Source organism: Oncorhynchus mykiss, chromosome 5 (genome assembly GCF_057628025.1).
Source record: "Oncorhynchus mykiss isolate SJ-2025 chromosome 5, ASM5762802v1, whole genome shotgun sequence".
Lineage (NCBI taxonomy): Eukaryota > Metazoa > Chordata > Actinopteri > Salmoniformes > Salmonidae > Oncorhynchus > Oncorhynchus mykiss.
The window spans coordinates 46,257,752-46,284,667 of NC_143026.1; the positions used below are offsets into that span (position 1 = coordinate 46,257,752).

The 26,916-nt window shown below is 42.8% G+C and overlaps 2 protein-coding genes and 1 long non-coding RNA gene across 6 annotated transcripts in view; 2 read left to right on the top strand and 1 right to left on the bottom strand.

Moving 5' to 3' along the window:
• The first annotated feature begins 1,814 nt into the window (after positions 1-1,814).
• Positions 1,815-4,435, top strand: swi5 (SWI5 homologous recombination repair protein). 4 transcript variants are annotated; one of them, XM_021603104.3, is made up of 5 exons: positions 1,815-2,148; positions 2,864-2,912; positions 3,001-3,104; positions 3,377-3,471; positions 3,800-4,435. In XM_021603104.3, exons 1-5 carry the CDS (start codon positions 1,865-1,867, stop codon positions 3,862-3,864), a joined length of 597 nt encoding a protein of 198 aa, XP_021458779.2. In that variant the 5' UTR covers positions 1,815-1,864; the 3' UTR covers positions 3,865-4,435. The 4 variants fall into 4 exon arrangements, with proteins under 4 accessions (XP_021458779.2, XP_021458780.2, XP_090091147.1 ...); XM_021603105.3 differs by having other exon boundaries at positions 1,844-2,148; positions 3,803-4,435; XM_090235021.1 differs by lacking the exon at positions 3,377-3,471 and having other exon boundaries at positions 1,870-2,148.
• A 950-nt stretch (positions 4,436-5,385) lies between these two features.
• On the bottom strand, positions 5,386-7,122 carry LOC149983300 (uncharacterized). The gene is made up of 2 exons (XR_016496084.1): positions 6,852-7,122; positions 5,386-5,905 (listed from the first exon to the last, which is right to left on the bottom strand). It is a non-coding gene; the product is annotated as an uncharacterized LOC149983300 (long non-coding RNA).
• LOC110523945 (long-chain fatty acid transport protein 4) overlaps positions 6,955-26,916 on the top strand; it is a 28,862-nt gene continuing 8,900 nt past the window's right edge. Inside the window, exons 1-5 of the mRNA XM_036977677.2 lie at positions 6,955-7,600; positions 12,248-12,409; positions 18,712-19,106; positions 23,135-23,293; positions 23,599-23,668. Of these exons, the coding sequence (XP_036833572.2) occupies positions 12,249-12,409; positions 18,712-19,106; positions 23,135-23,293; positions 23,599-23,668 (785 nt within the window). The 5' untranslated portion in view covers positions 6,955-7,600; position 12,248. The remainder of the gene's footprint in view (positions 7,601-12,247; positions 12,410-18,711; positions 19,107-23,134; positions 23,294-23,598; positions 23,669-26,916) is intronic.

Below are 26,916 nucleotides of genomic sequence, written 5' to 3' on the forward strand. Positions count from 1 at the left end.
GTACTGCTAGAATATTCCACAGCACCAGAGAGAGAGTAGCCAGTGAGAACACACACATACACACACACACACAGACACACATATGTACTGCACGCACACGCAAGCATGGCAAGCTCACACACAAACTTGACATACGCACACACACACCTTCTGAGACACACATACCTGTTGCATAATTATCACAGTTTCAGACCCTGAAAGGTCACTACAGGACCATTACCACATGATTTTGATCCCCTGATTTCTAAAAGGAGAAAGAGGCCATGTGCCTCTCTGAATGTTTCATTCTGCGCACTCCTCTTTCTGTAACGACTGATAAATAAAGCCAGAGGGCTCGTAGAATGGGATGCTTCTTTTGGTCCTTTATTTTGTATGGAAAATGTCATCTCGTTTTCTCCTTTGATATTTTCCTAGTGAACCGTGAGGTAAGAAGACAGCTTGTTCATGAGGCTTTATTTGGATAGTCCATCTGTAGATGCTATACAGACTATTAGTAACACTTACTAACCCTAAACTTAACCCTTACCTTAACCGTTAACCATCATTCTAAACATATCCCTAACCTTAGCAAGCAGTGGCTTATCAACAGATAGTTTGTTGGTTAGTATAACCATCAGTAGAACATTCCCGGATGGACTATCTGAACTATCCAAATAAAGTGTGACCGCTCTTTCCTGAGAAAGCTACAAGAGTACCGACTCTACGTTACGATCAAAATCAAATCAATTGCTATTTGTCTCATGCTCCGTAAACAACTGGTGTAGACTAACATTGAAATGCTTACTTGTCGGCCCTTCCCAACATTGCAAATAGAAAAAAAGACCAGATAATAGAACAACGTTAAAACACGAGGAATAAACACACAATGAGTAACGGCAACTTGGCTGTATACGTGGGGTACCAGCATCGTGTCGATGTGCAAGGGTACGAGGCAATTGAGGTAGTAGATATGTTGTGTACATAGGTAGGGATAAAGTGACTAGGCACAGGGTAGATCATAAACAGTAGCAGCAGTGTATGCGATGAGTCCAAATAGTTAAAGGCGCTGCATGGTCAATACGTCGTCTGCATTGCCCGTGCAGCATTTATGATGATACGGCCTACGCAGAACTCAAGGCATTCATACGTCTAGCACTTCGTCGACCAACGCAACGCTGTTGTCAAGGAAGTTGTCAAGGAAGTGAGTTTGTGTTGATACAGGACATCCCGCTCTCATCTACCGTCAAACCAATCATGTCAATGTGGAGCTAGATATACGTTGCCATCCACATTGCTTCTACACCGTGCTTCTACACCTGCATTGCTTGCTGTTTAGGGTTTTAGTCTGGGTTTCTGTACAGCACTTTGAGATATCAGCTGACGTATAAATAGGTTTGATTTGATTTGAGAGCCACACAACGATGCGGTACAGAGCTCGATTTGGCCTCTGATGCTCCGTCTTTACGTCACATACGAGTCCTCCGACCACATTTTCAGATCAAGGATAAATTGGTTAGTGCAAAAGGGTCAATGCAGATAGTCCGGGTAGATATTGAATAATGATACAGCTTCTACCCCCACGCCATAATACTGCTAAATAGTTAAATAGTTCATTATAATTCAACAGTATCACCATGGGTGCCATGGAATTTGTGCTGAGGGGAAAACACTTGCTAGGCCTATACAGTGCGAAAATTAAAAATATATGTAATTCATAAATGTAATTCAATATCAATATGAATTTTGCATAATTCAACAAGGGTATTTTTATTTTATTGTCCTTGAGACCTTCTGACTTGGAGTTGGGCTTGTCACCTGGTGAAATAGTTTTGGTTAATGACGCCGCCTAGCGGTCAAATAGTAACATCACACATCGACCCATTTAATGCTGAGGACCAATGAAAACGCCGTACGTTTTCTTAGCGCGGGAAAGAATTATGTCGACAACTACATAGGTAAACTACAGGGAAAAGGCGAAGACACACACCCCCCACGGAAGCCAGTTTTGAGACGTCGTTTTCGCATAGTTTGTCATTTCATCTTGGCTAATATCCTTCGAGGTGCTATGGCTACAGAACGGAGTCCTGAAATATGTGGGAATGTCCCGGATGTAACGTTGTCAACGCCAAAGGGGAAGGACTTCTCTACAGCTAAAGGGTCTCATAAAAGGTACGAAAATAGTGTTCCACAAAGTCCCAAATCTTGTTAACTGGACAGGGTCATAGCTACCTTTTTATAGCGTGGGGTGACACTATTGTAATTGCTCCACATTCAAGGTACTTTTCTATCAAGGTGTCGTAGTTAGCGTCTATTCAGTTGTTCGCTGAAAGGTTGTGATGCTTCATCTTTGCCGCTAGGTGGCGGTAGTGTAGCGTTATTGAATGTTACACGTTTGAAAACTATACAACGTACAAGGCTGGCAGATTTACTTTTTTTTTTTTAAAGATGCTATGATCAAGTACACCTAGAGTAATAAACCAATATATTGAATGGTGCCACACAATGGACTTTTCCACAAGCTAACTGCACTTCCATCAAGGTACAAACTACCTGGCAGAGAGTACTAGTTGCATTTTCATGAATCAATTAAGTTTGTGGCAAAGCAAATTCCATAGTGTGGCACCATTTCAACATCTAGGTTGAATAATCTAGGTTTATTTCACATTTATCATACCATTCCCTCTTGAACACAACTTGATAACTTTGTGACAGGATCTTGAACGTAATCTTACCTACCTTATCTTTAGGCCTAGATCCCTGATAACCTGGCCAGACTCTTATACACACTGAGATGTGGCATGTGATACTATTCCATCTAGGTTATAGATCAGTGATTTCATTGAATAGGAAATATTCTACTTGTTTTCTTTTTCCTCCCCTTTAGGACCCCATACTCGGGACACACAAAAGTCCATTCCAGCTTCAAATCACCTGTAAGCCTTCTGATGTGGAATTGCTTTTGCATATCACACACACACCACAACATGTTTTGGCATCATCATAGTCCTTGTCTTTCCCCAGGTCCAGACCTCCAGTACTGGCCCTGCCAAGCCTGAAGAAGAGCTAGAGGAACTGAAGAAGAGACGGGCAGAGTTAGACTCTGAGATTACACTGTTGGAGAAAGAGTGCGTACAATGGGGAATAGAGTTGAATAGTAGAGCAGTTTAAATGTCGTTCCTTAAGATGTCCTTCACTGTGGTTATTCTACTGAATGGAGTGAAAATCTTTTACTTGTTGATTAGGTTGTGTGTGTGTTATCTGATAGTGATGTCCAATATTTGCAATAACATTAACACTTCGGTTTCTATACTGTTATCAGTTCACAAACAACGCATTGGCGGTATAAGATGAAACCATGTCTGTTGAGAGACTAACCAATTCGTGTGGATTTCTACAGTGGGATCAGAGTTGATGAGTTGGAGCAGCACATCGACTTGCTACATGAGTACAACGACATCAAAGACATCGGACAGTCACTAGTAGGCAGAATAGGTGAGGCCTACACACACACACACGGGCGTACACACACACACACACACACAGGTGTACACAGTATACAAACGCACACACACACAGATTATCACATTCACTAACTACTCTGCCACAATCTAATCAGCTTTGGTGGTAGTAAAATGTTTTTCTTCCATTCAGTAGAATAGCCATAGTGAAGGACATCTCACGGACTGACCATAATATCATTTCAAACTCTTCTACTTTAGTTATTCAAATAATTTCAACTCTATTCTACTTTTCTGAAAATTACATTGTCAGGCAAGCACAGATCGTGTTGGAAATGATTTCAAACGTGTGTGTGTTGCAGCAGCCCTGAGAGGAGTGACCACACGAGACCTGTACGGCCAATTTGGGCTTGAGCTGGATGACTGAGGGAGAGCGAGTGGGTGCCCATCCTATGCTCTGCCCCCTCCAGAACAAGAAGGAGGGGCTAAGTTGCGTTCTTCAACAGTCTTTTCTTTGGTGGGTGTTTGGCGCAGTATGGCCTAATCTATATCGGTATAACCATGTGTGTAGGTAGCACACCGTACACAATTGCCCTCTGGGCCAACAACAAAAGTGGAAATTCAGAACAGTACAGAGTCTAGAATTAATTGTTGCACATCGTTCTCTTCTACTACCCCCCCCCCCCGCCCCCCCCCCCCCCTGTTTTATGGGTCTTTAGTGTTGACAAAGAACTAAGAGAACAGATTAATCTTAACTTCAAAACGGAATCTACTTGCTCTCCTACATTGCACTCAAAGAGAGTAATGCATTTATTTCCATTAAGTATAGTAATGGTGCACTCTCTGCTTCAGAAGTACAAGGACAAACTGACATCTGCTCTATTTCTAAATGTAGTGCTGGCAAGATTATTAGTAAAACAAATGTTTTACTTCATAAATGTATTATATTTGCAAATTAAGTTCTGGCAAGTTCCAATAAAATAACAATTTGTGCAGTGTTTTGTTTTTGACTGCATGTTTAGAGATAAAGTGAATTGTCCCTCCAGTGTCTTCAGAGGTTTTTGTTGGGCTTGTTTATTGGAGGAGAACGTTCTGTTGAAGATCAGAGGAGAATGATTGTCACTGATTTAAAAAAAATAAGGTGCCTTGTCATAATCTGTGGAAACCACTAATATTGTCTTGAGCTGAAAGTGGCTGTAAGAAGTGCTGCCGCACTTCCCAGATGATCAGTGTGGTTGGCTTTGTGTGTGTGTTCTCCTCTTTAGCATGAGTCAATGAGCATACCCAGTGGACGCAAGCTAGTTGTTTCAACTTAATTTTTCAACGTGTCATGGACAGTACATTGGATTTGCAAAAAGTCAATGTAAACTTGTTTTGAGGGTGAAATTTCCGCCATAGAATTATCATGGTAACCCATTTTCAACAGACAAACCTTGTATGAAATATATTCAATTTGTGCCTTTGAAACATCAGATCTTCAATGTTCTATCCACTATCGGAAAAAACAAAAGGCTAGGCAGCACCTCCTACTGGAGAATTGATTTATCTACAGCTATCCATTTGGTCTTTCCTTTCCCGAGAATCCATCCACCTGGCAGGTGTGGCATATCAAGAAGCTGATTAACAGCATGATTGTTACACAGGTGCACCTTGTGCTGTGGACAATAAAAGGCCACTCTAAAACGTGCAGATTTGTCACACTCAGCAATGCCATACATTTGGAGATTTGGCAGTATGGATGAATGCTGGTTTCAATTGTACGGGCAGATGACAGACAGCGTGTATGGCGTCATGTGGGTGAGCAGCTTGGTGGCGGTGAGGTTATGGAATGGGTAGGTGTTACGAATCCCTTTTGGCCCGACAGTCTAGGGGGGATGGTAATGACGCATAACTCATGCAAATTAGAATTGTGACAAAGTAAAAGTGTGAACGAAATAACCAGGACAACTGAAATCTACCCTCAAACTCAAGGTTTATTTGATAAACACACAGTAATGGGGGGAGCAGGAAAAGGGGCTGAGCTGGACCCAAGGAAAGAAACAATAAGTATACAAAAACACCCCTAAGCTAGACTAGCCTACTTTAACAGCTAACTAACCAAAAATACAGTGGGTGGTCCGCCCAGTTCTAACTAGTGTATTTAACAAAGTTCACCTACGGGTAGCGTATGCCCATGGGCGACTTGTCTTGGTTTCCCCTTTTCCCACCAGCAAACACCATACTCACAGGAGATGACAAAGTGATATGGAGGTGCTCAAACAAAAGAGAGGTTTAAGACACAAAGAGAGAGTGAAACACAGAGATCTACATACATGGCATTTTACACAGAGAGATTGAGCTCTAGAGCAAACAACTGATGGGGTTTTTAAACCAAGGGAAAGGAACTGTGATTGGGTAGGAAACAGGAGGAGGTGTGTCTTCTGATTGATGGGTTGATTGTTGACTGATTGGGGAGTGATGATTTTCACCTGTGAGGGGAGAAGGAGAGAAAAGAAACGCACACACAGGATAACTGTATCCGTAACAGTAGGCATAAACTACGGCCAATGAACACATCTCCAACTAAATAAAAAATTAAAGTTAAAGAATAGGATTTTAAGCCAGTGGCTCAGATTAAACTATCCGAGCCTTAGATACATGTCCTTTAAATGTTGGTTGAGTTGTCCACCTAACACAATTCTACGTGACTTTTGTAAATAGCCTATCTTACAAACTAATGTCAAAGTTTTTATTCAACCTTAAAACGAGTAACACAATCCATGGTAACATTGAGGTTACTGTAACTATAAAAGTCTTATGTAATCATAGAAAGTGTGTGTTCAAGATAGAATGCAAAGGTTTCTGGTCAGTGGAGATCTTCACATATATAAATATCTGTGCAGAACCTCGAACAGCATTGATCACTTACACAACAATTTTTTTTTTTTAATGTAACCTCAACTGCAATACAGGTCATTTGGTTGTGCTATTAGTTGAAGCACAGTGATAACATATTAAGTTGTTGTATAAATACAACATATCTTACATTGTATTCCCATTTCAACTTTATTGTGCTTTTTTGAGTTTGCGAGTAAAAGGTTGAAATTCCATTAATCAACGTCTCAACCACAAATGACCCGAATTTCCATGTTGAATTGATGTGGTGTGCCCAGTGGTTTCCTCTGACTATAGCCTACCGAACTGGCCAAGTGTTTATTCACACTTCCTGCTTTAGAAAGAGCTTGCAAAATAGCAAGCAACCGCAAGGCACGCTCATTAAATTAAAAAAGGGCTTTCTGTAAATGATTAAGTATTATCCTGTGATAATTTTCGCAGCCTAAAAACAATTGCCTGCACAGTGCCTCACTGACTATATTGCCATAGAAGAATGTGGTTATGGTGTGAAACGAATGCCTTATTGAACCCTGCACCTACCTCGGTCCATATCCGAGCATCCGAACAGTACCAGTGCTGCGCTCTGGTGGAGGCCTGGGTTTATTATGGACAGACTAGAACTACCGTTATGCGCAGGTCTGGTACAGTGAGCGGCTCCCACGATATGACTGTATACGGTGATCTACCCTACCCTAAGATTTGATGCTGTGAGGATTTTTACGTGCGTCTCATAGACCCGCATCAGGCCTATGTCACTACCGGGTGGAAACGGTCGTGCACCCACTCGTCTGCAGGGCCGCATTTCCTTGACAGAATTTCTGCTGCAAGCTCCACCTCTATCGGAGTCAATTATAAACTATGGGCGCTGTGATTCGTCGTAGGTCATGCCACTCATCGTTTACACATAACAGTGTATACGAAGGGGGCGGGCTCAACTAAGAAAATTATAGTCGTTTGAATTACTGTAGCGAGAGAGCTCATGGCTACAATGAAGCTGGAAAAAAAATTATACTGACGATATGAATTAGCTGATGATTTAGATGGGGGCAAAGTCGAACCAAGGAGGCAGGCGAATTTGATATAATCCTACAGGAGGAAGGGCAGTTCGCTGAAACCCTGGTGTGTGTGCTGTGTGTGTGTTGGGTGTGTGTGTTCCAACGCACAAGTAAAAGCCAGAGAGCGGTGGAAGGCTTTGCTAAGCCGATCAAGGCGGAATTGTAGACTACAAAACGGGTTCCACGTCCGGTGTAATACGCACATTATTGTGATTGTGGGGGACGTGAAACAAGGTATGTCAAAGGAGAACACTCACACCACTTGTCATTTCTATTTCCCTCAATGGGCTGGTTTCCGGCTCCATGATTATTTAGTAGCCTAGTGAGGTCCGAATAGCGTAGGCTTCACCAACTGTCCTTTAACAACCTTGCCAGTGTATGGAAGCCTGTGTTTGAATGGACCAGGTTCGAATCTGTTGGACGATTCTATTCCGTTATGTAGAATACCCTAATATTACATGTTGTCCGTGCCAAGAGGGCGTGTGGCCGAAAATCGGCCAGCGTTGACACACTAAATTGAGAGGCTACAGAATAGCCACCACCACTTCCATTCTGGTGTGTATTTCGTTGCGCACTATAGCGACACATGCAACCTTGCTGATGTTGCTATCACCTTATCATAGGTGTCGATCGACACCATGGACGTTCGATCGGATGTACATGATTGAAACCTTTTAGAGATGTAACGGTTCTGATTTATATTTGGTCGGGTCGCGCACATGGAAATAGCTGCTGGTGTTGGTCGAGTCTTTTTCTAATTTCCCATCAGCAGTGAGCCTGCCTCTCTCTCTCTCTCTCTCTCTCCCTACTACCGCAGTACTGCTGCTGTGATGCTACTGTACGCGCGTTTAAATTTCCGGGATGTAGGCTATAGCTATAGACCATCTATAGATGCGCAGGTTGCCAAACATTCTCATTTTCCAAGCCCCTGCGTAAGTTGTGATGTTGAATGATGATTTATAGCCTAAATAGTCATATTATTTAATCGCAGCTATGTTTAATCATCTTCTGTGGGCCATAGCCTAGGCTACATTATAAATGTATGTAGCCTATTGCCATGCTGGCCAGATGGTGTTATATCCGCTGATGATGAGCACTTTGACGCAAGCGATAATTTGTTATCATAATCATGCTCCCGCCTCCTAACAGAAAATATTATAAATAAGAATCATGTGTTCTTGTTGACACCGATGCATAGATAGTCGCGTCAGATAAAGGTTTCTATCTCATTAACAAAAGGCACTGGCCATATCAGATAGCATTGAGATGGACCAACGTCAACACATTATTGTTACCGCTGGTATCCTCTGCCCTCTGGCTCTGTGCTGGTTCTGATCTGTTTGTCCAACAGTAAATAATATTTTTTTTTATGTCATCTGTGAGCCCAAGCTTGCTCTGTAAGTGGACAGATAAAATTGTAACAAACAACATTTCTCACCTGTAGCCTACTGCATAGCCTACTGCATACTGACATGACACTAATGGCCCATAGCCAATTTTATAATTCTTTGATACCAAAATATGTCATAGGCAGAGACACCTTTTGGCTTTGTTTTTACGTCAATATGGCGCTGGCCTGGTGCCTGGCCTGGAGAGCCCTTGTGGTCAGGACATTCCCAAACTGGACCTTGCAAAAACAAATCAAAATCACATTTTATTGGTCACATGCTCCGAATACAACAGGTGAAGTGCTTTACTTATGAGCCCATTCCCAACAGTGCAGAGTTTTTAAAAAGTAAGACAAATATTTTAATAGAACAAGGAAATAGTAACACAATGAAAACAATAACAAGGCTACATACAAGGAGTACCAGTACCGAGTCAATGTGCAGGGGTACGAGGTAGGTAGAGGTAATACAGTATGTAGGGGTAAAAGTGACTAGGCAACCAGGATATATAGTAAACAGAGTAGCAGCAGCGTGTGGGAAAGTGCGTCTATATGTGTCGTGTCAATATGCGTGTGTGTGTTTTTTTTGTATGTAGTGTGTGTGTGTTGGAGTGTAGTATGTGTGAGTGTGTGCGTAGAGTCTAGTCAGTGTGCAAAGAGCGAGTGCAAGAGAGTCAGTGCAAAACAATTAAGATAATAAAATAATAGAGGGGGTCAATGTAAATAGTCCGGTTAGCCATTTGTTCAGAAGTCTTATGGCTTGGGGGTAGAAGCTGTTCAGGTGCCTTTTAGTCACAGACTTGGTGCTCTGGTAATCGCTTGCCATGCTGTAGCAGAGAGAACAGTCTATAATTTGGGTGGCTGGAGTCTTAGACATTTTTTAGGGCCTTCCTCTGACACCGCCTGGTACAGAGGTCCTGATTGGCAGGGAGTTCTGCCCCAGGGAAGTACTGGGCTGTACGTACCAACCTCTGTAGCACCTTGCGGCCGGATGCCAAGCAGTTGCCATACTAAGCGGGGATGCAGACAGCCAAGATGCTCTCAATGGTGCAGCTGTAGAACTTTTTGAGCATCTGAGGGCCCGTGTCAGCCTCCTGAGGGTGAAGAGGTGTGGTCGTGCCCTCTTTTAAAAAAAAAAAAATATTATTATTTTTTTAAATGTAACCTTTATTTAACTAGTTAAGAACAAATGATTTTTTACAATGACGCTTGGCCAATTCACGACTGTGTTGGTGTGTTTGGACCATGATAGGTCCTTAGTGATGTGGACTAGAGGTCGACCGATTATGATTTTTAAACGCCGATAGCGATTATTGGAGGACCAAAAAAGCCGATACCGATTAATCTGCCGATTTTAAAAAAATTTATAAAAAAAAAAAAAAAAACGTAACAATATAAAACATAAATAAAATCAATTTAGCCTCAAATAAATAATGAAACATGTTCAATTTGGTTTAAATAATGCAAAAAACAAAGTTTTTGTATTTTATAAAGCTTTGACTATTGGATGTTCTTATAGGCACTATAGTATTGCCAGTGTAACAGTATAGCTTCCGTCCCCCTCCTTGCCCCGAACCAGGAACACATAGACAACAGCCACACTCGAAGCATCGTTACCCATCGCTCCACAAAAGCCGCGGTCCTTGCAGCGCAAGGGGAATAACTACTGCAAATCTAAAAGCGAGTGACGTTTGAAACAGTATTAGCGCACACTCAGCTAACTAGCTAGCCATTTCACATTGGTTACTCCATACCTTACTCCAGCCATTAGGCTGATAGGCTTGAAGTCATAAACAGCGCTGTGCTTGCGAAGAGCTGCAGGCAAAACACACAAAAGTGCTGTTTGAATGAATGATTACGGGCCTGCTGCTGCTCAGTCAGACTGCTCTATCAAATCAGACTTAATTATAACATAATAACACACAGAAATACGAGCCTTTGGTCATTAATATGATTGAATCCGGAAACTATCATTTCGAAAACAAAACGTTTATTATTTCAGTGAAATACGGAACCGTTCGGTACTTTATCTAACGGGTGGCATCCCTAAGTCTAAATATTCTTGTTACATTGCACAACCTTCAATGTATGTCATAATTATGTAAAAGTCTGGCAAATTAGTTCGCAATGAGCCAGGCAGCCCAAACTGTTACATATACCCTGACTCTGCGTACAACGAACGTAAGAGAAATTACACAATTTCACCTGTTTAATATTGCCTGCTATACTGGATCAGTAGTTATAACTAGTGATTATGATTGATTGTTTTTTATAAGATAAGTTTAATGCTAGTTAGCAATTTACCTTGGCTTCTACTACATTCGCGTAACAGACAGACTACTCGTGGAGTGCAGTGGTTAGAGCGTTGGACTAGTTAACTGTGCAGTTGCAAGATTGGAACCCCTGAGCTGACAAGGTGAAAATCTGTCGTTCTGCCCCTGAACAAGGCAGTTAACCCACAGTTCATAGGCAGTCATTGAAAATAAGAATGTGTTCTTACCTGACTTGCCTAGTTAAATAAAAGGTATACAAAAAAATCGGCGCCCAAAAATACCGATTTCCGATTGTTATGACAACTTGAAATCGGCCCTAATTAATCAGCCGACCTCTAATGTGGACACAGAGGAACTTGAAGCTCTCGACCCGCTCTAATACATATTGCAAAGGACACCTTGCTTTTTGAAAGGCTGTGAGGAAAAAACATGTTATGAAGCATTCTTGGAAAAGTTACAAAGCATAAACTAGACCTTTACTTTCGTTCACTTGTAATTTAGCATAAAGCCTATCCAAAAAGACATGTAGAGTAGATCTAAATCTGGAAGTTATAAATAGGTAGGAAGACGTTTAAAGGGGAAAATGGATGTGGAATACAGAGAACCTCCTATAGAGATTTAGAACAGAGAACGTTTGAGGCCCCTCTATTCTGATCGAGAAGAGCATGAATGATCAGAATGGATCAGCAACATCCCGACCCCGACCCCACCATACCCAGCTGTGAATGCTGCTCAGGAAAGGCTCGGAGGCAGCGAATGTCAAAGGTCACATTTTTAGTCTCCTTCCTCATCTAGATAGGCAGGGTGTAGGCCTATGCACGGTTACACTTGACACATCACTAATTCAGTAGACGCTCCTATCCAGAGAGACTTACAAAAAGTGCATTCGGCTAAGGAAGGCGAGTCTACCACACACCACACACCACAGGTTCATTGAAAGTGCAACCTCTGTGCTAGAATAAAATGACATACCAGTAAATGAAAGTAAAGGTCTAGTTTATGCTTTGTAACATTTTATCATGTTTTTTTCCTCACAGCCTTTCAAAAAAAAAATCACGGTGTCCTTTGCAACATGACAGGCAAATGCCATCTCGTCACGTCACCGACTGTACAGTAACTTGTGTTCAGAACTTGGGACCACTGATTTTAAAGCCCTTAGAAAATATTCTTGAAAATTGATAGAATGTGTTGACATTGTGACTTGTGTTTCCTACTCTCCAGGATGATGCGCCTGGCCTGCTGCACTGTCCTGCTCTTCGTGCTCCGTCTCCTGGTGGGCCTGCCCTGGTTCCAAGTCCTCCCCTCCATCCTCATCTTCTACCTGGGCTCTGGAGGTTGGAAGTTCATACACATTTTTGCCAAGACCATCGGCAGAGACGTACAGTGAGTGGGAGTATAGTGTGGGCTGCGGTGTGTGTGTGTGTACCTGCCTACAAGTACACGGGTTTGTTTTTCAAGTCACTCAGAAGCCTGTTTTATGGAAACATGTGTGTCAGTCCTGCTTGGTTTTAAGACCTTTCAAACAACAGATAATTTGACCATGGCTAAATAGTTGTGTAATCGTCTCCAGCAAAAAAAAGCAGCATATTCCTGCAAGACAAGCTAAAGTGTGTGACGGGACGGGGACGGGGACGGGGGGGGGGGGACGGGGGGGACTGTTGAGGTATCTCTGTGTTGTGACTTCACAGCTCGCTCGACAAGACCATTGGCCGACACCTGGAGTGAGTAGGGGGTTAGGGGTATGTGTGTTACGTTCCCCAGCAAGAAAACCAAAAATTGACGCTCAAAAATTTAAGGAGAACTAACAAAGAGTCACTGACAACAAGCAAAACTAAACAGTTGTGGTTTTAAGAGGGGTTCTGAAAGACACTCATCTGGGTGTCCACTGAAAGTTGACGAGCAACAGCAACTGAGACCTAAAAGAAACACACCATGAGCGCCCACTTAATTTGCCCAAGAACAAGCAAACAAAATTTAAAACCAAACTTAAAGACAGGAAGCAAAGCAAAAAAGTGGAGCGAAACAACAACAGGAAGTCATTGCTCCTTAAACCAGTTTACAGCTTTGCAGAACAGATCTAAAACAACAAATGCGACTAGGACTAGGAGTGCAAATGTCTCCTACAAGAAAATGATCATATTCCTGTAAGACAAGCTAAAGTGTGTGACAGAGGGAAGAGTTGAGGAGTTAATCAGGTCAGGTATGGAGGGTTATTTCAGAGAGAACAGAGACATAGCGCAGACACACGAGAGAGACAGGTGCTGAGGTTTCTCTGCGTTATAAGCTGTTCACCTTCTTTTTGTAATTTTTTTTTTTTACCTTTTGTTTATACAGGTTTTTTTCTCATTGAGATAACATCTCTTTTCCAAGAGAGACCTGGTCCAACAGCAGCAGAGGGAACAACGTGTCAGACAAAACCATGGTGACAGGTACAGCCACTACCCCTCGCCCCCATGTAACCTTTCAATGTTTGCAGATCTGAACGGTCTGGAATGGTGTAGTGGTGTTGACCTTACACATCTGCAAACATTGAAGGGGAAGGGGAATCGGTTGTTACCCGTATCTGTCACACTGCTGAGCTGAGTTGAGCTGAGTTGTACTACTCTAGCCTGGTTGTGCGTCCACCATGGTTCAGACAGGAAACGTCACATATTAGTTTAGCCATTCATTCGAAGATTGCAATACACGCAGTACTGTACGTTAGCCTTGGCGTTAGGCTTTGCTCCTTCGGGGCTAGCTCACTGACCGATCATGCGTCATGTAAGATGTATTAATTCCGGCAGAAAACAAGGTACTGCTATACCAATCCCCCTGATCGAAAACAAAAGCAGAGCCCAAACAGGTGGAGGCTGGGGTGGGTGGTGGGAAAGCAGGAATACAGACAGGCATGGCGAGTAACGCATGTTACAGCATTAGCATGTCACCGAGAACACCAGCGCATAGCTTGTGCACGGCAGCCATCGGAGTATGTGTGCGTTAACCTGGTTGACTAATAGACCACCATTTAGTTTTTATTAGGATCCCCATTAGCTGATGCCAAGGCGCTACTCTTCCTGGGGTCCAAACAGGAATGAAAGAAGAAACAACACACCACAGCAATAATCTACATCAGAAACGCAACAAAACATCACACAATACATTGTGCACTATACAAATGTACAATGCTCCATCATTGCCATTACAATATTGCTGTGTGTGTGTGTGTGTGTGTGTGTGTGTGTGTGTGTGTGTGTGTGTGTGTGTGTGTGTGTGTGTCCACAGCTATATTAAGGTACGGTGATGAATCAAATTGGTGCAATATCAGCTGATGCAACACTCGTGTTTCCTGTATGAGCCTTTTGCTCTTTATTTCAGAAAGGAAACCATTTTATTAGACGATGACAATAGATGCAGCAACATCAGCAGTGGAGCTCGGCTCCTTCAGGGCAGCTCACTGCATGTCCGATATAATAATAACAGGCAGATATCAAGGTATGCTATACCAATCCCCAAAACAGACAATGGACTATGTTCACGGCAGGCGCACGCCACCAAGAGCTTTTAAGATCACCAATATGGTTGCTACTGCATATGTGTGACGTGAAGGATAAACTACGTGTAAGCTACAGCAGGCACACCGTACTGAGATAGCTCCTCAGAAAACCACGAGTCGGCTTGTTGGCCATATACCTCACCCCCTCGGGCCTTATTGCTTCATTGCAGAGAGAATGCAAAGAGTGCGCAAAGCTGTCATCAAGGCAAAGGGTGGCTACTTTGAAGAATCTAGAATGTATTTTGATCTGTTTAACACTTTTTTTTTTGTTGGTTACTACGTGATTCTATATGCGTTATATCCTGGTTTTGATGTCTTCACTATTATTCTACAATGTAGAAAATGGTAAACATCAAGAAAACCCCTGAAATGAGTAGGTGTGTCCAAACTTTTGACTGGTGCTGTATATAGTAGTAATGACACGATTAACCATTACTGCAGTAACTCATCTAGGCTTCCACAATCTCTGTTTGTAAGCAGCAGAGGCCAATGATCTTGAGGTTACGCTGGGACCCATTGAGAAGCACTAGCAGCGTCCATGCTGGAGTGGGCTGTCTGTAGCTCAGAGCTCGCTCTCAACGCTGGTCGAAGGAACCGGAGCCATGATGAGTTGCAGTATCTTGTCATTTTTGCTAGCATCATTGTTCGACAGGGGTTCGCCAGGTGCAGCCCGTGGTCAGCATGCAGTTAGCATAACATGAACGAGAGGACAAAGGCAGTGTTAATTCTAGTGATGACAACTGATGTTCCATTGCTAGTCTTAAATTCTTGGAGTGTATGAGAATACAATTAACATGGGAGTGGTCATAAGCGGCCAGAACTTGAGAGATCATACAATATTTAAAGGGATGGAACATATGGTGTACTTCGGAATGACGAACCCATAAGAGCCATCACACAGACCGCCTCTGGAAAAGCGTCAGTGTAAACCCAACACCATTGCTTTAACGTCAAAGTCAAACTTGTGTTCTAATGAGAGAGGAGAGATACTCTTTGATATACACGATGGTCGCTTCTTCGTAGGCCATGAAGAGGAGGTGGTCAGATGTTATTCCCGAGCATACTACACACGGAAGGGTCCTGACACCTAAAATCAACTGAAACCCTGCTATCGGACCGTTGGTGAGGAAGGCGGCATTCGCCTGAATGAGATTTCTAAAAGGAAACGACACAAGGCGAGAACCAGATGCAGACACAGGAGGCAGATGGTTTTAGCTCTGTTTATTATAGTCCAAGGGATAGACAGAAGGCAGGCCGGGGACAGGCAAGGGTTCATAGCCAGGGCAGAGTCCAAAAGAGTACAGGGCGGGAGGCAGGCTCGAGGTCAGGGGCAGGCAGAGTGGTCAGGCAGGCTCGAGGTCAGGAGCAGGCAGAGTGGTCAGGCAGGCTCGTGGTCAGGCAGGCAGAGTGGTCAGGGGCAGGCAGAGTGGTCAGGCAGGCTCGAGGTCAGGGAGAGTGGTCAGGCAGGCTCGAGGTCAGGGAGAGTGGTCAGGCAGGCTCGAGGTCAGGGAGAGTGGTCAGGCAGGCTCGAGGTCAGGGGCAGGCAGAGTGGTCAGGCAGGCTCGAGGTCAGGGACAGGCAGAGTGGTCAGGCAGGCTCGAGGTCAGGGAGAGTGGTCAGGCAGGCTCGAGGTCAGGGACAGGCAGAGTGGTCAGGCAGGCTCGAGGTTAGGGACAGGCAGAGTGGTCAGGCAGGCGGGCCCAGTGTCAGGGCAGGCAAAGATCAAAATCAGGAAGACGAGAAAACGAGAGACTGGGGAAAAACAGGAGCTGAGAGAGAGAACTTCTGGTTGACTTGGCAAACGAGACGAACTGGCACAGACAGAAAACACAGGTATAAATACACAGGGGATCATGGAGAAGATGGGCGACACCTGGAAGGGGGTGGAGACGAGCACAAGGACAGGTGAAACAGATCAGGGTGTGACAACATGGTTATATGACAGAGAACACCGTACAGAGAGAAGAGCTGACATTAGACTGCGGCAGATCTCCACAGCTCAGCCATGACATACCAAAATATACTGTGCATCTGGAAAGTATTCAGAACCCTTGACTTCTTCCACATTTTCTTACGTTACAGCCAATACCACATAATGACAAAGCAACAAAAAAAAAGGCTCATTTATAAAAAATTTAAAACATCAATATTACATTTATTACAAGTATTCAGACGCTTTACTCAGTACTTTGTTGATATGTGTGGAAACGATCCCAAGCATGGTTTACGCATAGATTTGTGCCTACGCGTGACTGATAAATGAGGCCCCTGGTCTTTTGCCTAAATCTTAAGTGTGAATTGTTAGCTTCTATCTGCAATATTCCAGTCAAGGAAAAGTAACATAATTTGGGATTACCATAGTTTAGGATCAACCGGAAAGATGCTCATTAAACTTCAAGCCTATTAATTGCAACAACAACAAAAACTAAAAGAAGTTGAACCAATGGTTGCAGAGGGATTTATCCCTGAAAAGGTTGAGTGTTGCTATCTACATCTGTGGGGCTCCAGGCTCCAGGCTTCCTTACGCAGCTCAGTCCCAACATCTTGATAACAAAATGGGTAAATCTGTTGACCAGATGCTTTTCAACGTCAGACGGAAAAATCGTACACGTTATATTAGGAAATCTGTCGTTATGAACGCATGAATACGGTGGTGTCCATTTTTGTGGGTTTCCCTACTTTGAATAATACTTTTAAGGTAAATTGGACATTCCTTAATAAATAATACAACTTCAACTTGGAATTTCATCCCTCATATCTTCTCCCGTTTTGGTGGCTTCAATTTGTTTCTGCTTTGCAACTACAACATTCGATGAGATTCCTACAGAATCATCTGCTTTTCATCGACAAGTGTTCTTAGCGTGGTCATTAATATATAACCCTACTTTTTCCCCGCATAGGTATTTCATTTGGAACGATAAGGATATGTTGTATAGAAATGACTTGCTCCCTCAGAACAAGAACAGATACTTTATTTCAAGGGGAATGTTGTATCTATTCATGATGTCACAACTTACTGGAATACATTTGTCAATCCTATCTGTTGGGAAAAAAAAGTTTGGTTATTACCACTCAAATACCTGCTTGTTAACAAGGTCAAAGAGGTCTCTTTCAGGATGATTTATAAGTGTTACCCTGTGAATCATTACCTGAAGAGACAAACAAAAGACATATTGACGTTAACTCTACTTGTTGTGATGAGCATCCAGAAACAGTTTTGCAGTTATTTAGTCATGGTCTACATGTGTAGCGATTAAGGTAAGGTATTTGTAGATTTACAATTGATGATATTCTTGATGACCTTTGCCAATGTCATATTCATGAATGTAAATTCATTAAAGGGATAGTTCACCCAAATTACAAAATGACAAATGTGTTTTTCCTTAGCCTGTAAGCAGTCATTCGACAAGGTATGACAGCAATCCATGCTTTGGTTTAGTTCGAATTTTAACTTTTTTATTTAACTAGGCAAGTCAGTTAAGAACACATTTTTATTGTACAATGATAGATTACCTCTGCCAAACCCTCCCCTAACCCAGACGACGCTGGGCCAATTGTGCGGAGCCCTATGGGACTCCCGATCACGGCCGGTTGGGATACAGCCCGGGATCGAACCAGGGTCTGTAGTAGCACTGAGATGCAGTGCCACTCGGGAGTAGTTAATTGAAAACAATCACAGTAACATACTCAATTGTTACCCATAAATGATTTGACATTGATATAAAAATGGCTACATTGGACTTTTAAGAATACAGCATAGAATTCTAGAAATTTCTCAATTTGAACTTTGATACCAGATACCAGATGCAAAACAGAGATCGATGGTATTGCTTTATCACTATGTACATCACGTCCACTGCTAAATAGTCAGGAAAAAACATGCGGAACAACATCAGGGTCGTGTTCATTAGGGCACTTAAGTTTAGGTAGTCCCTCCCTGTTTCAAACTGTTTCTGTCTGTTTGGTGCCTAGTGAACACGGCCCAGTTTACTACCATGTCTCAACATTCAGATGAACTTTGTTGTTCTCTTTAGACTCATAGCACCTTTGAGCTGTTGTTGTTGTTGTCGTCGTCCTTAGCACCTTTGAGCTGTTGTTGTTGTTGTCGTCGTCGTATTCTCACCCTATCCTTCACCTCCTTCCACCCCTACAGTGCAGCGGGCGTCCTCATCAAGGTGAAATGGAACGTCAAGCGTCACCTGCGGGAACGAAATACTCTCCCGAAGATCTTCGCAGAGACCGTGCGTCGCTATGGGGACAAGACAGCGCTCATCTTTGAAGGCACTGGCGAGAAGTGGTCCTTCCGGCAGCTGGACGAGTACTCCAACCGCGTGGCCAACCTGCTGCTCCAGAGGGGCTTCGTGGAAGGGGATGTGGTGGCTCTCTTCATGGAGAGCCGGTCCCAGTACGTGGGCCTCTGGCTGGGCATGGCCAAGATTGGTGTGGAGGCGGCCCTGATCAACTTCAACCTGAGGCTGGAGGCCTTGGTGCACTGTGTCACCATTTCCAACGCCAAGGCTGTGGTGTTCGGCAGCGAGCTGACCAAGGGTGAGGAGAGGGGGGGGTGGAGGGAGGAGAGGATGGAGGTCTAGGTGAGGAAGTGGGGGGGATGGAGGGAGTGGACGGAAGGAGTGATTGGTTGAGTGACAGGTTGCTGGAAGCAGGGCGAGGTGGCATTTAATACCCCACTTTTTATTTTAATTTAATATAATATATTATACGCAAAGCGTATAAAAGAGGGGCAAAGTACTGCTTGTTTTAAACCGATTTGACTCCTGATTCTTCGACTCACGCACATTTTCTCTGTCCTTCACATCGGAGTGTTGCTGCAGGCTCTTTGCATGCCATGACCAATCAGATTCACGGAAATTGCAGGTAGCGCGGACCGGGCCCAACGCACAAAGCTCAAGGGGCGCTCTCCACTTTTTTAACACATCACTCACGACCACAGGAGGCAGGCGAGGGGAGGACGGCTCATTATAATGGTTGGAATGGAGTGAATGGAATGGTATCAAACACATGGAAACCATTCCATTTATGTCGTTGCAGACACTTCTATGAGCCCGTTCTCCCCAATTAAGGTGCCACTAGCCGCCTGTGCTCCCGACAGACAAGCAAAAACTCTGAGTTGATATTTTATTAGATCTACAGTTGCATAGGGCAGGACTACACGATGCAAACCTGCAAAAATCAAGCTCAGCCCTGTAACTTTTATTGTCCAATCATGTTGCTTCCTTTGTGTCTGTGTATAGGAACCCCCGCAAGTCCTTAAAATATCATTCATATGAACAAGTACAAGGTTGCCGCAGTTTGACAGGGTTTTCATCCTCCCCGAGGAGTTTCTCAAAACCGTGTGACCTGATTAGAAAAACTGTGGTCCCATCATAGCCCATATTAAACCTTTTTACAAAAGATGAATCACATTATACTGTATGAGGTCTGTAGTTTTACCTGGTTCCGTTACCAGATCAGGAAAAACTACTGGGCCCAGCTATTTATTTTCTTCTCCCCAAACCACTCTGGGACCTGTGGTGCCACCTCTGGCTGAAAGCCTTTGTTTTAAGGAAATTGTATACACCATGGGCAGGTTTTGCAGACAAACAGTGCATTCGGAAAGTATTCAGACCCCTTGACTTTTTCCACATTTTGTTAGTTTTAATTCTAAAATTGTGTCATTCCTAACTTTATCTGCAACGTTATAATCCATTTTGTTGAACTCAAGCTATAATTTCTGCCGCAAGCATATTGCCTTGTACTTCCTCGTTCCTCTCGCTACTGCGCGACACACACATACTGTACACACTTTTATGGTCCTTATATGCTGCTGTTACTCTCTCTTTTATTTTACTCTTATTATTATCTATCCTGATACCTAGTCACTTTAGTTTATTGTCCTTCTGAAAGGTGAATTCATCTCCCAGTGTCTGGTGGAAAGCAGACTGAACCAGGTTATCCTCTAGGATCTTGCCTGTGCTTAGCTCCATTCTGTTTATTTTTTTATCCTGTGAAAACTCCCCAGTCCTTAACCATTACAAGCATACCCATAACATGATGCAGCCACCACTTATTATTATCTATCTATCTATCCTGATGCCTAGTCACTTTACCCTGCTTTCATGTACATATCTACCTCCAATATCTCGTACCCCTGCTCATTGATCTGGTACTGATACTCCCTGTATATAACTCCATTCTTGTGTATTTGATTTTATTCCTCTTCTGTTAAAATTGTATTATTATTATTTTACTCTGCATCGCTCTGCATTCTCTTGGGAAGGGCTTGTAAAGCAAGCATGTCACGGTGAAGTCTATACCCTTTTGTATTCGGCCCGTGTGACAAATGCAATTTGATTTCATTTGGTTCAGAAGCAGTCTAGCCAGTCCACAACAACGTGTCCACTAGCTAGCTAATATACAGTGCCTTGCGAAAGTAGTCGGCCCCCTTGAACTTTGCAACCTTTTGCCACATTTCAGGCTTCAAACATAAAGATATAAAACTGTATTTTTTTGTGAAGAATCAACAACAAGTGGGACACAATCACGAAGTGGAACGACATTTATTGGATATTTCAAACTTTTTTAACAAATCAAAAACTGAAAAATTGGGCGTGCAAAATTATTCAGCCCCTTTACTTTTAGTGCAGCAAACTCTCTCCAGAAGTTCAGTGAGGATCTCTGAATGATCCAATGTTGACCTAAATGACTAATGATGATAAATACAATCCACCTGTGTGTAATCAAGTCTCCGTATAAATGCACCTGCACTGTGATAGTCTCAGAGGTCCGTTAAAAGCGCAGAGAGCATCATGAAGAACAAGGAACACACCAGGCAGGTCCGAGATACTGTTGTGAAGAAGTTTAAAGCCGGATTTGGATACAAAAAGATTTCCCAAGCTTTAAACATCCCAAGGAGCACTGTGCAGGCGATAATATTGAAATGGAAGGAGTATCAGACCACTGCAAATCTACCAAGACCTGGCCGTCCCTCTAAACTTTCAGCTCATACAAGGATAAGACTGATCAGAGATGCAGCCAAGAGGCCCATGATCACTCTGGATGAACTGCAGAGATCTACAGCTGAGGTGGGAGACTCTGTCCATTGGACAGAGTGGCAAGAAGAAAGCCATTTCTTAAAGATATCCATAAAAAGTGTCGTTTAAAGTTTGCCACAAGCCACCTGGGAGACACACCAAACATGTGGAAGAACGTGCTCTGGTCAGATGAAACCAAAATTGAACTTTTTGGCAACAATGCAAAACGTTATGTTTGGCATTAAAGCAACACAGCCCATCACCCTGAACACACCATCCCCACTGTCAAACATGGTGGTGGCATGGTTTGGGCCTGCTTTTCTTCAGCAGGGACAGGGAAGATGGTTAAAATTGATGGGAAGATGGATGGAGCCAAATACAGGACCATTCTGGAAGAAAACCTGATGGAGTCTGCAAAAGACCTGAGACTGGGACGGAGATTTGTCTTTCAACAAGACAATGATCCAAAACATAAAGCAAAATCTACAATGGAATGGTTCAAAAATAAACATATCCAGGTGTTAGAATGGCCAAGTCAAAGTCCAGACCTGAATCCAATCGAGAATCTGTGGAAAGAACTGAAAACTGCTGTTCACAAATGCTCTCCATCCAACCTCACTGAGCTCGAGCTGTTTTGCAAGGAGGAATTGGAAAAAATTTCAGTCTCTCGATGTGCAAAAGTGATAGAGACATACCCCAAGCGACTTACAGCTGTAATCGCAGCAAAAGGTGGCGCTACAAAGTATTAACTTAAGGGGGCTGAATAATTTTGCACGACCAATTTTTCAGTTTTTGATTTGTTAAAAAAGTTTGAAATATCCAATAAATGTCGTTCCACTTCATGATTGTGTCCCACTTGTTGTTGATTCTTCACAAAAAAATACAGTTTTATATATTTATGTTTGAAGCCTGAAATGTGGCAAAAGGTCGCAAAGTTCAAGGGGGCCGAATACTTTCGCAAGGCACTGTATATATATTTTCTTTCAAACTACTACGTTTCCGACGTGTTTACGCGTCCAACATGTCTGCCTACGAACACGAGGAGGAAGTGTTCCAAATTTGCAGGCCAGCCTTTATTATATTTGAACTGGAATACACAGACGAGGAGCCTCGACAGATGGAGGATGACAGAGAAAGGAGAGAGAGACGTCTAATCTATAGTAAAAAGAGGAAGGACACATGACTATTAACTATGTAGAGATGTGGGGTCCTGTTCAGACTAATGATAAAGCATACAGTATATATCAAGTCTTATCTTTTATCCGTTGGTTTATATGTTTAAGTCAGGAAACCCTGCATCCCTCTGCGTTTTAAACATGCCAAATGCAGTCAGCATATTTTCCTGCTGAGAGAATGCAGACCGAGTAGGTTTTTATTTTATTTGTGTCTCTGTTTCTGTGAAATTAACTTTTAACTCACTCTCTCCTGTCATTTCTCTCTCTCTCTCTCTTTCTCTCTCCCACTCCCTCCCTCTGTCCCTCCCCATCCCTCCCTCCCTCCTCTTCCTCCCCATCCCTCCCTCCCTCCTCTCCCTCCGTCGTCCAGCCATGTGTGAGGTACACAGTTCCATGGGGAAGACAGTGCAGATGCTGTGTTCAGGGGACTGGGACCCCAAACAGGTTCCTGTGGGGACAGAGTGCCTGGAGCCTCTTCTGGACGCTGCCCCCATCCACCTGCCCAGCCGCCCAGACCGCTGCTTCACAGGTCAGTCAATCTGTCACTCAAAATATCCATCCAATCACACTCAGACACTGTATAAGGAGCCAGACCTGGGCTCAAATAGTTTATTCTTACAAATATTTTGAACATTTGATTGAACCTGTCTGAAGTGCAGTGTTTCCACTTTCGGGACTATTCCATTGCTTCCATTGCGCTAGCCAGGCAAGATCAATCAAGCCCATAGTTGTACTGGTTTGTCCACTGTTTTCTATTGTATTTCCTTTATTTTGACTGTTTTTCCCTTATTTGTTTTTGTATGTGTTTATTGATTTCTTGTCTCTGTCTTACAGATCGTCTGTTCTACATCTACACATCTGGGACCACTGGGATGCCCAAAGCTGCCATCGTGGTTCACAGCAGGTAGGCACTAAGTAGCTCCTCTTCTCTCTCTCTCTCTCTCTCTCTCTCTCTCTCTATTCTCTCTCTCTATTCTCTCTCACTCACTCACTCCCTCTCTTTTTTTCTTGTCTTTCTCTACACTATCTCTGAGGAGCTCCTTTTCAAAGAGGAGTGTTTGTAGAAAGACGAGTGCGGGTGCTCTATCGATCTATCGATCTATCGATCGATCGTGCCTTCAGGAAGTATTACTGCCCCTTGACTTATTGCACATTTTGTTGTGTTACAGCCTGAATTTAAAAAATGTATAGATGTATTTTCTCACCCGTCTACACACAATACCACATAATGACAAAGTGAAAACGTGTTTATAAGATTTTAGCACATTTATTCAAAATGAAATACAGTAATATGTAATTTACAGTGGGACAAAAAAAGTATTTAGTCAGCCACCAATTGTGCAAGTTCTCCCACTTAAAAAGATGAGAGAGGCCTGTAATTTTCATCATAGGTACACTTTAACTATGACAGACAAAATGAGAAAAAAACATCCAGAAAATCACATTGTAGGATTTTTAATGAATTTATTTGCAAATTATGGTGGAAAATAAGTATTTGGTCAATAACAAAAGTTTATCTCAATACTTTGTTATATACCCTTTGTTGGCAATGACAGAGGTCAAACGTTTTCTGTAAGTCTTCACGAGGTATTCACACACTGTTGCTGGTATTTTGGCCCATTCCTCCATGCAGATCTCCTCTAGAGCAGGGATGTTTTGGGGCTGTTGCTGGGCAACACGGACTATCAACTCCCTCCAAAGATTTTCTATGGGGTTGAGATCTGGAGACTGGCTAGGCCACTCCAGGACCTTGAAATGCTTCTTACGAAGCCACTACTTCGTTGCCCGGGCGGTGTGTTTGGGATCATTGTCATGCTGAAAGACCCAGCCACGTTTCATCTTCAATGCCCTTGCTGATGGAAGGAGGTTTTCACTCAAAATCTCACGATACATGGCCCCATTCATTCTTTCCTTTACACGGATCAGTCGTCCTGGTCCCTTTGCAGAAAAACAGCCCCAAAGCATGATGTTTCCACCCCCATGCTTCACAGTAGGTATGGTGTTCTTTGGATGCAACTCAGCATTCTTTGTCCTCCAAACACGACTTGTTGAGTTTTTACCAAAAAGTTATATTTTGGTTTCATCTGACCATATGACATTCTCCCAATCTTCTTCTGGATCATCCAAATGCTCTCTAGCAAACTTCAGACGGGCCTGGACATGTACTGGCTTAAGCAGGGGGACACGTCTGGCGCTGCAGGATTTGAGTCCCTGGCGGCGTAGTGTGTTACTGATGGTAGGCTTTGTTACTTTGGTCCCAGCTCTCTGCAGGTCATTCACTAGGTCCCCCCGTGTGGTTCTAGGATATTTGCTCACCGTTCTTGTGATCATTTTGACCCCACAGGGTGAGATCTTGCTTGGAGCCCCAGATCGAGGGAGATTATCAGTGGTCTTGTATGTCTTCCATTTCCTAATAATTGCTCCCACAGTTGATTTCTTCAAACCAAGCTGCTTACCTATTGCAGATTCAGTCTTCCCAGCCTGGTGCAGGTCTACAATTTTGTTTCTGGTGTCCTTTGACAGCTCTTTGGTCTTGGCCATAGTGGAGTTTGGAGTGTGACTGTTTGAGGTTGTGGACAGGTGTCTTTTATACTGATAACAAGTTCAAACAGGTGCCATTAATACAGGTGGAGGACAGAGGAGCCTCTTAAAGAAGAAGTTACAGGTCTGTGAGAGCCAGAAATCTTGCTTGTTTGTAGGTGACCAAATACTTATTTTCCACCATCATTTGCAAATAAATTCATAAAAAATCCTACAATGTGATTTTCTGGATTTTTTTTCTTCATTTTGCCTGTCATAGTTGAAGTGTACCTATGATGAAAATTATAGGCCTCTCATCTTTTTAAGTGGGAGAACTTGCACAATTGGTGGCTGACTAAATACTTTTTTGCCCCACTGTACATAAGTATTCCCACCCCTGAGTCAATACTTTGTAGAAGCACCTTTGGCAGTGATTACAGCTGCGTCTTTCTGGGTAAGTCTTTAAGAGATATTCTCACCTGGATTGTGCAACATTTGCTTATTATTATTTTCAAAATTCTTCAAGCTCTGTCAAATTGGTTGTTAATCACCTCCAGTGTAGATTTTGCCTTGTGTTTTAGGTTATTGTCCTGCTGAAAGATGAATTAATCCCCCAGTGTCTGGTGGAAAGCAGACTGAACCAAGTTTTCCTCTAGAATTTTGCCCGTGCTTAGCTCCATTCTGTTTCTTTTTTATCCCATAAAACTCACCAGTCCTTAATGATTACAAGCATACCCATAACATGATTCAGCCACCACTTTGCTTGATAATGTGGAAAGTGGTACTCAACTATTTGTATTCAGGACAAAAAGTGAACTGCTTTGCCCATGCAGTATTACTTTAGTGCTTTGTTGCAAACAGGATGCATGTTTTGGATTTCTAAAAATGTTGTACAGGCTTCCTTCTTTTCACTCTGTCAATTAGGTTAGTATTGTGGAGTAACTACAATGTTGTTGATCCATCCTCAGTTTTCTCTTATCACAGCCATTAAACTCTGTAACAGTTTTAAAGTCACCACTGGTGTCATGATCAAATCCCTGAACCGTTTCCTTCCTCTCTGGCAACTGAGTTAGGAAGGATGCCTGTATGTTTGCAGTGCCTTGGTGTATTGATACTCCATCCAAAGTGTAATGAATAACTTCACCATGCTCAAAGGGATATTCAGTGTATGCTTTTTAAATGTGTACCCATCTGTCAATAGGAGCCCTTCTTTGCGAGTCATTGGAAAACCTCCCGGGTCTTTGTGGTTGAAACTGTGTTTGAAATTCACTGTTCGACTGAGGGACCTTACAATTATCTGTGTGGGGTACAGAGATGAGGACGTCATTCTAAAATCATGTTAAACACAAGTATTGCACACAGAGTCCATGCAACTTATGATGTGAATTGTTAAGCACATTTTAACTCCTGAAATTATTTAGTTTTGTGAGAACAAAGGCGTTGAACACTTATTGACCCAAGACATTTCAGCTTTTCATTTTTAATTCATCTGTAAAACTTTCGGAAAACATAAATCCACTTTTGACATTGTGGGGTATTGTGTGTTGGCCAGTGACGACAAATCTCAATTGAATCCATTTTCAAGTCAGACTTGTAACAAAAACAAAATGTGGAAAAAGTCAAGGTGTAAAT